We start from the raw sequence: 12546 nt of genomic DNA, 5'->3' as shown, positions 1-12546 counted from the left end.
TATGTACAGGCAACAGAATCACACACTTACATCAAGCTCTGCAGATGGTGGTTCTGTCAGCTGAGATGATTGAATGAATTCTTTATTTTTTTAGTGAATGAATGATTTTCTGGATAGCATCCATGACAAAAGTTCAAAACAGGACTTGATGTCCTGCACATGAATAACAGCCATCCATGTGGGCCCTAGCTGCATCCTTATCATATATCATGTGTACACACACACATGCACACGCACACAGCAGGCTTGGTAAGAGGAGGATAGAGTAATACCTACAATTTCCCCATATTTATTTAATATTTTATGTAATATTTTTTTGTGAAGGACGGGTACAGTGTACAGTCATTGAAAATCTTTTTTTATGTTGTTCACAGGAATGAGCCAAGACAAATGAGTCTAAGTTCGAAAAATAAATTATTTTTCAATCTAATCAGCATAAAAATTCCTGAGGATGGACACTTGTGTGATTTCTTAACTTAGTACATTAATATTTCCCAGAATGCATTGGAAATTAACAATAACATCCTGTACAAAGATTATACAGTATTGTTGCCATGAGGGTTTAGAGTTTGTGTACACAGAATGAATATATTCATTGATATTAATATGTATTTATTATCATTAGTCTAAATATAAATGTATTAGTAAAGTTTTTGTGTAATTAGTTTCCTCACCAGCTGAAGTAAGGTAAATGTTTTTGCAAAAGAGGCTGATCAAAGAGGAAGTCTCAAAGATGAAGTGGGGGAGAAGAATTGGATGACACACTGTGAGGGGCAGAGGGAGGTACTGAATTACCATAGAAACTGGTTGAACTGAAGCAGGAGAAAAGGGTGAAAGCTGAAGTGATCCAATTGACAAGGTCACTGATTCAAAAAACAAATCATAGATTACAGTAGTTCTAACTGCTGACATATACTTTCACTTCAGTCAAAGCCTTTTGGATGGTTGTTGGATTTTTGTGTGATTATTCTGATTGTCAACAGATAGGACAGGAGCCATATGGAGTAAAAACCATTGCTGGCGCAGGTAAGCTCTTTGTTTAACAGCAGATTGCGATTATTTAAGAGTTCCCTGCAGTTCCCAGAAGCTACTGACTGCTCCTGGAAAACAATCTCATTTGAATTGACCTCAGTACAGTCGAAAAAAAGAAAAGTGTGTTCTTGTGAAATTAATATTTGTTGAAGAAATGGATGTTTGTATGTTCCCAGATACCTTTAAATTACCATAGGTTTACAAATGTCAGGCCTTAAAAGTTACATAATTGCTGAAACATAAGGTATTTATTTTAAAATAAGATTTTAAATTTCAATTTTTATATTTTTCTACCCAATTTCTACAGCAGCAGTAAAAATTGAGTGAGAAGAGAATGTGGACTTTACCTTTACCATATTGAATGTAGCAATTATTCAGGCAAAGGTAATGGAGCAAGCTTATTAGTGAAGGTTCATTCTTCTCCCAGGAAACTGTAGTTTGGCTGGACAATCTGATAATGACAATACTAGTATGTTTGACAGTTCTAATCCTTAATTACAAATTATTTATAGTCTATTTTACATTTACAATGAATACTTCAGATTGCAGGCTACACCCTTTGAATGTTTGGCTGCATTTACCACCATCATTTGCAAAATGGTGATGTAACTTATGATCTGCAGCTGTTTGTGTACATTCTTTCTGTGAAAATGAAATCTGCATTTACATGTTTTTCAAAACTAGTTTACATTTGGCTTTGTACAGTATCATGTTTTTTTATAAAGATAAAGTAAAACACAGTTTCACCTCAACAAAGCTAACCAAATGAAATAGAAGCCGGTGCTAACCAAATTATTTGAACCTACACATTAACCGTCCAATAAATCCTCAGTTCACTCAGTGAACCACAAAGTTTTTAGCAACTGTTCTACTTTAGTTAGTCAAGCTAAAGGAAGAGCGGGAATCATTTTTTGCACATTCTTTTGTCAAAGTAACGTGTTAAGTGATAATGCATCATTTTCATCATTTATATTAACTACAATTCCATATGATAATGTTACAAAAGAAAAATAGAATGCAGCCTCTGCTTACATTGCGATAGTTTGAATAACTGAAACAACTTTAAAGACTCAAGATTCCAAAATTGCTATATTTGTTTTGTTTTGTACTGTTAACATGAAATGGGAATGCTTCAGACTTTATCCATATTTTCTTTGTAGTGAAGTACAGGTATTACTGCCTGTGCAGTATACTGGGTCGTCTAAGAAAATCTGTTTAGCTCAAAAATGTTGAAGCTGATTTTACTATAGCCACTCTTCCTGTGACATAAAATTAGGATAAGGATTTGAACTGTAAAAACAGTACTGAAGGGCATAGTCACTGAAATTAGAGCAAGAGCAATATATTGCACAGCACCATGGAGACAACTGGGGCAAGAGTGGTTACTTATTGCTGAGTTAATGGGGTGAGAAGAGACTGAATCAGCAGCATACCCTTGTTCACAGGAAGGCAAACAAGCACTAAGAGTCAGCAGCAGACAACAGGAGGTCAAACACATTGTGCAAAGTGCCCTAGTCAAAAATCAAATAATAAAATGGGGGGTGGGGGGATGACAGGAAGTATAATTTCTTGCCATTCCTACCCTTGAACAACACAAGTTCAGATAATTTTTCATGAGGAAATACATCAAATTGTTTGCATGTTAATGTTTATGAGATACTGTTTGCCATGTTCACAAGTTTGCTGTGTTTTAAATGTCACTGAACACAGTGGATAGATGAGACTGGTCATAAATCAACATACTGGCCAAATTGACACTAGAGCTGCTAGGATTGCTTCATCCCATTACCATGTTCCCATTCATAAGTGATTTGAATAAAAAGTCAAGACGGTAAAATGTGTGTTTGAGGCAAACTATTCAGAGAGGTGAGTATAAGAAGGATGTGGAAAATACTGTAAGTAGAATTTCCTGAGGAAACAGCCAAACATGGATAAACTGCTGAGTTTAGATCAACAGAGGATTAAAACAAAATAATTATCTGTGAATATACTATATAAAACACTATATTGCATTCACAACATTTCAAATAAGTTCAATATGCACACATGCACTAGACAAGTTGTCAAAAATATTTATTTAATAAATTCTATCACATGTGACAAATCAGTTTAGATGTCTGCTGCCTTTTTTGTAATTTAGCAGTTGTTTCAATCATACCTAGCAAAATACAATTACTTACTTAAATATAAACAATAATAGTTAAAAGTAAAGAAAACAGCCACATTAATCAATGCATGTATTAGATTGAATGAAATTTCCATGGTCTATATTACTTTTATTGTAGCTGAGGACTTAAAATAACACTGTATACATAAATAAATATCTGAGTAAATCATTTATCCTTCACAAAATCAATTAAATACTAATAATACATAACTTTAATTAAAGATGTTAGTTGAAACAAGTAATGTTTTAGCCTGTTTTAGAATAATATCATTTTTACAACTTTTTAAATGGATGTGCTGTTTCACACATCTTACACTCAAATATAACATTAGTTACTTGGGGCAACTGTGGCGCAGGAAGATAGAGCAGTTTTCCTTGAGTAAGACACTGAACACCAAAGTAGTTAGTCCCAGTGAGTGTTGGCCAGCTGCATAGCAGCTCCCCCATCAGTGTGTGATTGTTAGTGCAAATTGGTGAATGAGCAGTGTAAAGTGCTTTTAGTGGCAATAGGTTTGCATAAATGTGTGTGATTAGTGGTTAGTTCTACTGCCTTACAGCTAGAAGGTTCCCTCTAAAGGCATGTTAGGTTAATTACTGGCTCTAAAATTGCCCGTATATTTGACTGTAAGTGTGAATGGTTGTCTTTCTGTGTTGGCCCTAAAATGGACTGGTGACTGGTGTCTTGTTCAGGGTGAACTCTTCTCTTGCCCAGTGACAGCTGGGATACGATCCAGCCCTCTGCAACCCTGAACAGGCCAAGGGATTCTGAAGATGCATCAGTGGAAATCTAAATGTTACATTAAAGTTATATCATATTATCATATCTCATTTCTGCTGAGATAATGGATTGAAGTATTTCTATTATCAAAGTACTGTAGTCTCTGTTTTTGCACAACAAGCCTTGAGTTAATAATTGTGTAGGCCATTAAGAGAATGCAATCTGAAGAATGTGTGGTTGATAATTAGGTTTTAACCAGCTGTTACCAGAACAATCAAAACCAAAGTAAAAACAATGTTATGGGGGTTTTTTTTGTACAAAAGCCACTAGTACGTATTGCACTTTGTTGGTAAAGTTTAGTTGATAATAAATCACTGCAGATAGTTAACTAATTTGTCTCTTTATCTCTAGGTAAACACCCAATGAAGAATCTGAATTCATCTGAAAAGATATTGTAAGGGATCATATTAAATTAACAGTAAATGGCACTGAGTTCAAGGATGACAGACCAGACGCCTTGCAGAAATCCAAATGCACAAGTCACATTCGTGTTCCACTTCTCCTTCACATGAAAATTACTCAGTTCCTCACAATGTCATCCCGACGTGGAGTTTCTCCTAACATCAGTGTTTCAGTGCTCCATGACTTTGTCATCCCCTACTCAGCCTCTTCTTCTCCCTCTACTGCCCTTCCATCTCCATCTTGCAGCATAGATGAGTCCTACAAGTACATATTCCTCCCTATTTGTTACTCTTTTACATTCATCTTCAGCATCTCCCTTAACTCTGTCATCCTCTACCGTTCCCTTTGCCGGACCAAACGCTGGAATGCATCTCTGATCTACATGGTCAACCTGGCCTCTACAGACTTCATGTATGGCCTATCACTGCCATTCCTTGTGGCTAGTTACATCATGCGTGACTCCTGGGTCTTCGGGGACTTCATGTGCCGCTTGGTTCGTTTTCTTTTCTACTTTAACCTCTACTGCTCCATCTTCTTCCTCACTTGTATCTCTGTCCACAGGTACCTTGGTATTTGCCACCCAATGAAAGTTATCACACTGGAGACTAAAAAGGCTGTCAAGTGCACTTGCATGGTGGTTTGGATTGTGGTTTTTGCTCTGACCTGCCCAATATTTCGGTTTGCGCAGACAGGTCATGTGACAAGATTGGCTGGGCTCGGCAGCAATTCAAGTACTTTTAACAACCCAACCCATGAGATATCACTCATGAATGCTAATGCCAGCTATGGAGGGATAATTGAGGAGTACCAAAACTGTTGGGACGATGCCATAGATAAGGAGTTCCCTGATTACGTACCTTATGGCATCATACTCCATTTGCTAGGCTTTTTCATGCCTTTTACAATAATTGCTTGGTGTTACTCTCATGTTGTTCTAACCATATTTAGGACTTTACATTCTCTGCCCTCGTCCCACAGAGGTCCAAGGGAGGAAGGATGTGAAGGAGTAGAGAGAAGAGAAAGAAGTGGTGCAACATTATTTGGAAGGGAAAGAAAAGGCAGCAATGGATTGTTGAGAGTAGTTGGAAGGGATGAAGGGATTTCCATTTTCCTTGGTGCCCATTCCCCCTATGCTAATCGCAGACGTAAATCTATAAAGACCATTATCACCATCACCCTCCTCTTTGCATTGTGTTTTTTCCCTTTTCATGTTACTAGAACCATCTTCCTCCTGCTGAAAGTGACTAATAGGGTCCCCTGTCACACCATGACCACAGTTTCCATGTGCTATAAGATCACAAGACCTTTGGCATCATTTAATGCATGGCTCAATGCCCTTCTTTATTTTCTGACTAAAGACAAGGGGGGAGCTAACTGCTGCCAGGTGGTTAACACTAACGCCCAACAACACGGTGGTCTTCTGTTGCCACTGAAAATGATGGGAAAAGGTGAAGATGCAGAGGAGGGATGGGTAGAAGACAAAATTGATAACAAACAGAAAACAGCATTTCACAACAGCCTGTCATATGTTAACAGAGCAAAAGTGAGATATATAGTTGAATTATGAGACATTTAGAAAGATTATCTTACATGCACTGTAGTTTGTTCTTTAAAACTAAAACTTTAATAAAATAAACTATTATACATTACATAATACAAGCACTGTGCAAAAGCAATGACTAAGGAAGGACTAAGGTATTTTCAGTGCTTTGTACGGCATTGTTGGCTTGTACAAGTTCTATTCTAAAAACTAACTGGGTAAATACAAAATTAAGACAAATGAAAAATCTATAGTGATTCTGTTGGACAGGGCATACTGTCCATTTATATGTTCTACATTTCAAAAGCTGAATTGGGATCACTCATTTTCATTGAAGATCAGAGCATGTTTAAAACAACGTTGTTTGTATGACTTCTTATTAAACCACACCTAATGAAAAAAGTCGTTCCGAATGGCTGCTCTCAAAAAGCCTATTGTGATAGAGACACAATTATGGTTCTTAATAGGTACAATCATTCAACCTCTCCATGCGGAATTTATGGTGTTCCATTTTCCATCAAGACATAAAAATATTCCTGGGAAGAATGAAACATAGAGCATGTAATGACCCTGTGATGGTTAGGCAGACAGAGCTGCTGTCTAGCTAGGTGATGGAGCTCAGCTCCAGTTGGAGGATGTTCTGAGAAATGTGGCAGAGAGGACTGAGGCATACTGGGAATGAAAAAACCCTCTAGCATCCGCATTGGCTTCACATGTGCTAAGTGACCACCTGTGCCACAGGCTGGTATAGTTATGCCTAAAGTAAGCAAGCCAGGTATGAACACAGTTTCTATTACTCTCTACAGACACATCAGGAGGAAAAGTGGAAGAACATTCAGAAAATTAAAGGTTTTTAGTAAAATAAATAAATAAAAGTGGCTCCTTTTTAAACTCAGCACAAAACAAAAACATGAGAAGAAGAAATGGTGCCACGGCATCTTATCTACGTGTTCTCCCTTGCTAAACAGTGAGGAGAGAATCTTCTGGAATGAAAGATCCAGCTGTTTTGGATAATCTCTGAAACAGACAAGATGAAACAAGAAATAAACTAGAGGAGTCAATTTGAAGAAGTAAAGTACAGATTGCAGTAATGTAATGTGTCTATTCTGTGCTGATGACATTCACTTTACTGACTTTATTGAGTTTTGCTAAATTAACAGCCTATAGAGATGTTTTTTCTGGGTTTTATGTACTGTAATACACAGTCCGGTAATGTTTGAATGACTAAACACTCCTGTTAAATTTTGTTTCTCTCCACTGTCACCTAGTGGTTGCTTACATGGGATTTCTAGGTTGTTCTCTGTAATTCTGTAGGTATCTAAACTACCTTGAGATGATTTATTTTTAAATTTGGTGCTTTATAAATATATAAAACTAACTTAAAATAAACTTAATTGAGTTTAAGTTTTTAGAGAGGTTTTTATTTTTTCGTCTTTATTTTTTGGTGTGTAAACAACTCTAAAAATCTGTTACAAGACAACTATGGAATGATGGGAATTAGTAGGGATTATTATGTAGGTCTTTAATTTTCTGTTATTGTTGAAATAATTCAACACAATGCCAAACAAACAAAGATTTCTTTCCAAACTTTCTTGGATCTTGGACTACATCAAACAATTTGTTGCTTTTCAAATTAAAGTAGGAACTAAAGCACTGTTTTTCATTGTTCACATAACTTCCTTATTTGTTTGTGTGTATTGCTGAGGAAACACCATAGACTGAGAAGCGTGCACTTTTATCCACATTTGTCTGATTCATGCCCTGCCCTTGTTAGCAGGTGTTTCACCCCCTTCTTTGGAAGAGGTTAAAATATTTTTTACATTTATCTGTTGCAATGGCATTTGTGAACTGGTGCCCTGAACCATAAACACTGTGAAGATTATTTTTCACCTCCTCTGTAATCCACCTGTTTACAAAAATAATCAAAATTTCATTCATGCTTTCTCCCAAACTTAAATACTTGTTGTATTTTTCTACTATTCACGGTCAAAAGCAACTGTTGCACCTGCAACTTGTTCCCATTGTTCACAGTATTGCTGTATGAAATTAAACCTTGACCAGAATAGATGAGCTCTCATTTAATCACCTGTCATAATTTATGTCTTCATTCAGTGTTAGAGCAGATATTAACCCATTACTAAATGAGAGTGTCAGTGTTGTTTTAATGTGTTATTGTTAAAATTACTATTCTTGAGGTTATTACTGTATCTGATTTATTGTACATACTTACATGCATATATTACTGCAGCTTACAATGTTCTGATTTTGTTGCAAATACAATGCGCCTTAATGCCTTCAAATAAACTGGTAGTTAAACTGAAGTGTTGGACAAGTGTAATTTTTCCTTAACATTGTGACTAATTTCAGTAGAGAATAGCTATAGGAAAACCGATATAAAGATCTAAATCCACACCTCCATCTTGCTGGAGCAACTGACTGTAAACGTAGAAGCCCCAAAGTCTCATACAAACTTATTGTTAGCATAAAAAGCCATAAAAAGCCTTGCTGTTTGCTATGCACATATTCAGAACTCAGCTGCCTCATTCTAATTTTCCGGCCTGTGCTCATTTTGGGCTGCAGGCTCAAGGGCTAAATATTTATTATAAGAACACATTAAACCTTGACACATGTATATATACAGGTCATGTTACAATGAAATTTGTGCTCTGCAAACAGCCGCCTTGGGAGAGCAATGGCCAGCCACAAGCAGCACCTAGGGAGCCACCAGGTCACCATTAAATAAATACTTAAATAGAGAATTATACATTTTCTTTATTTATTTAATTACATAATCTTACATTCGTACTCAACAGATATTAACAGATATTTTTAATACCTAGAGCAAAGTAAATGCATGATGTAAATTCAATACACTTTGTGTCTTTGAGGCCTCCCTACTAGTCTCTTTTTTACACGGACCCTTAGTTTCTGAGGACAACCTGCACTAGGCAGATATTTGGCACATTCTTCGATTTCTTAATGATTAATGAACTGAATTTTATGACTATGAAATGTGTGTTCCAATTTCTGCTTTTTAATAACCATTTCACAGAGTTGATTGGAATGTTCTCTTTTCGTCAAGGTGTAGATTATGGCCAGGATAATGATTCCACCAAGCGAATCTACCAGATACAGAGGTATTTAAACTACAATCCTTTTAACACAATTACTCCACTCAGGAGTTATTTAACTAATTCTGTTTTAAATTTTACACAAGAGTCTTTTTTGTAATTATGATTAAATCCCACGTGATTCAATGTTGTAAAATACAATATAAGTTGAAAACTTTGAAGGGGAATGATTCTTCTTATTCTGCAGCTTCACAAAATCCACAGTAGATTATAGGAGCTAACATATAACTAGGTGTGATTCATGCACAAAAACAACCTTTCAAGTTAAATTTGTAAATCTACCTTTTTACTTTAACAGAAATTTTCACTACAAATGTTCATTCTGCACTGAAACTACTGAAGATAATTATGATCTATTTTACTTTATGGCTAGTGCTGTTGTCAGCCCTGAGCTAGACTAGAGACCTGTCCAGTGTATACCCCACCTTTTGTGCATTGACAGCTGGGAAAGGCTCGAGCAACACTGCTGTCCATTAAAATGAGCAACATAGATAATGGATGGATAGATGGATATTCACTTCACTGTACTTTGCTCTAAATGGTCAAGCTCCATCATATTTAAAAGACCTCATAGCACCAAATCCTCCCAATACATCACTTTGACCTCAGAATGCAGGCCTACTTGTGGTTCCCAGAATTTCCAAAGGTAGAGTGGGAGGCAGAGCCCTTAGCTATCAAGCTCCTCTCCTGTAAAACCAGCTCCCAGTTAAGTTTCGGGAGGCAGACACCCTCTCTGCTTTTATGTGTAGGCCAAAAACCTTTCTCTTTGATAAATCTTATAGCTAGTTATATGCTGTTATAGGCTTGGACTGCTAGGGATGCACTGAGTTACTTTCCTCCTCACTTCCTTTCTCCCCACATTTATACATCACCACTGTATGACACTGACTTTGTGTGCCCTTTCTCCCGTAGTTGTCTTTCTCCTTCTCTGTCCCCCTCTCTCTGTCCCTTTCTGGAGGTGTCCCTGACTTTGGAGTTCTGTGTTTTCCAGTGTGCAGCTTCTGGTCCTACCAACCTGCCCATGTTTTGTTGTTGCTTTTTGTTGCTCTTTTCTTTTTTCTATCCACTTTCCAATCACCCCAAATGGTCAAGGCAGATGGCCGCCCACCCTGAGTCTGGTTCTGCTGGAGATTTCTTGCATTAAAGGGAATTTTTCCTCACCACTGTTGTCTAGGGCTTGCTCAAGGGGAATTTTTGGGTTTCCTCTTTATATCTTTATAGTCTTGACTTCATTATGTAAAGTGCCTTGAAATTACTTTGCTATCAATTGAAGGCATATAAAGAAAGTTGAATTGAATCAAACTTTAAAAAAACCAAACACCTAAAAAAGAAAATAAATCTAATAAATTACAAAATTGTATTTTCCATTGAAATATACTTGCATGCACTTGGGCAACCTTACCTGCATATCTCATGTAGGAGGAATTTGGAGCACCCAGAGCAGGCATAAACAGGCAAATTCCAGAAAGGCCCAAGTTTTGTAGCATGTTTGACCCCAGAAAGTTATTGCTATGAGGTGACAGTAAACCACATAAAAGTAAAAGCTATGCCCTTTAAAAATGGTTTTGCATATATCTAGGTATTATTATTTTATTATTAAATATTAAGGAGAGAAGAAGACAGAAAGAGGAAAGGATCGTCGTCTACATCACCAACAGGTGGTGTCATACTGGTCATGTTACTGTCAGAAAAGAATCTGTTGCTTGGAGATTGAAATGTGAGGTCTGACACTAGGACCTGCAGCACAGGTGCTCCCCAATGGACAGTTGTATCTCCCTTTCTCTTCACACGGAGTCCTGCCAACTTCAGAAGTTTTCTGATTGCTCTGCATCCAAACCATCCTCTAGATGGGTTGGATGGTGGAGATATCACTGAGTGTCAAACAGTGGTGGACAGTTTTGTTAACGGATGTGAGCACAATCATCTCCAGCTAAACACCAGTAAAACAAAGGAACTGGTGGTGGACTTCAAGAAATGCTGGACTCTTCCTCCTCTCTCCGGAAGTAGTTTCAGAGTACAACTACCTGGGTGTCCAGCTGGACAATAAAATGGACTGGTCAGTTAATGCATCATCAATACACAGAAAAACACAAAGCACTTTCTAAGAAGACTAAGGTCCTGGAACATCTGCAGTTGGATCTACAAACATCTACCATGTCTCCCACCCACTCCACTGCGTGCTGGCTGCACAGAGGAGCACTTTCAGCCAGAGAGTGATGACAGTCAAGTGCTCCACAGAACAGCACAGGAGATCCTTTCTTTCAGTGGCTATTACAATGTTGAACTCATCCCCCTTCTGTAAAAAGGAGGGGGACTAAATGGTCAGAATGGACAAATAATATTTTTTTTATTTCATTTATTATTATTTCATTTACATTTACTCCCCTAGATGGGTTTTATTATTACTTATTGATCTGTTGTTTGTACCTGGACTTGAATTGAATTTTGTTGAAGTTGTTTGAATCTTGAATCTTGAATCTAGTTTGTGTAAATATTTGTGATTGATATAGTTTAATGAAAACCTATCAGCAGTTTTCTTCACATATATATAGGCAAATTAAAATAGTTGCCTTTTGGTATACTGGCACTTCACAAGGTAACCACACTTTAAAATTATTTCTGCAGACGTACTTAAGGACAGTACAAGATCATGTCCAAAGTATTTTAGGCAATGTTCAATGTTTAGTACAAATATTTGGCCATATTAATGTGTACTTATATTTTGAAATACTGACATTGTGTAGTGTAATTTTGTTTACTAATGTGTGGACATGTATAGTAAAAAAAAAATAACATTAAATTATGTAGTACTACAGTATTACCTTATTTATCCTTAGCCTTAAATGTACAAGTTACTTGTCTTTTTTCCTTTTTTTGCACCATTTTCATAAAAATTACACCTTAGTCCCTTCATAATCATCTATCTATCTATCTATCTATCTATCTATCTATCTATCTATCTATCTATCTATCTATCTATCGTCTTGTGTTGTGTTAATGTCATGTGTAAAGAACTTCTTGGATCGCATTTCTTGCCAGTAATCATTAAGCTAAAATGTGCAGTCAAGTTTGCGTTGACAAGCAGTCACGGAGGTATGCGCGCACACGCGAGCACGCCTCCTCTGCAAGGGGAGACACTGCCCTCTTTGACCGGTTAGAAATTCAAAACATAACCGCCTTGCACAATGTCCCGTCCTGCACCGCGGCCTAGAGGGGCTTCTGCCGCTTATTTTAATTTAACATAAAAAATAAATAAAAATCACAGGAGCAATATAATTCCAAAGCAACAACACGGAGTGATTGTACTGGTCGACAGACACATTTTGATACAGGTGAAATATTGATGGTCCCACGACAAAATTTCTATTTATTTATTTTTTTTGAGCGTGTGTGTGTGTGTGTGTGACGGCTGTGTGGGGAGCTGAGGAGGAGAGCTGTTGGCGCCACTTTCAAATCCTCCACTGAGACAGAATGAGAGTCCGGCTTCAAATACATT

General features: G+C 37.0%; 1 protein-coding gene across 1 annotated transcript; it reads left to right on the top strand.

Moving 5' to 3' along the window:
- Positions 1 to 829: 829 nt before the first annotated feature.
- On the top strand, positions 830 to 8199 carry si:dkey-6n21.13 (P2Y purinoceptor 3). Its single transcript, XM_067525522.1, has 2 exons — positions 830 to 1026; positions 4329 to 8199. Exon 2 carries the CDS (start codon positions 4486 to 4488, stop codon positions 5944 to 5946), a length of 1461 nt encoding a protein of 486 aa, XP_067381623.1. The 5' UTR covers positions 830 to 1026; positions 4329 to 4485; the 3' UTR covers positions 5947 to 8199.
- Positions 8200 to 12546: the final 4347 nt, after the last annotated feature.

The sequence above is a fragment of the Channa argus genome, chromosome 12 (genome assembly GCF_033026475.1).
Source record: "Channa argus isolate prfri chromosome 12, Channa argus male v1.0, whole genome shotgun sequence".
NCBI lineage: Eukaryota > Metazoa > Chordata > Actinopteri > Anabantiformes > Channidae > Channa > Channa argus.
This window is presented reverse-complemented; position numbering and strand designations above follow the sequence as displayed.

Excerpts from the sequence above, each read along its gene's own strand:
- si:dkey-6n21.13 (XM_067525522.1), top strand. The coding sequence starts at position 4,486 with ATGAAAATTACTCAGTTCCTCACAATGTCATCCCGACGTGGAGTTTCT.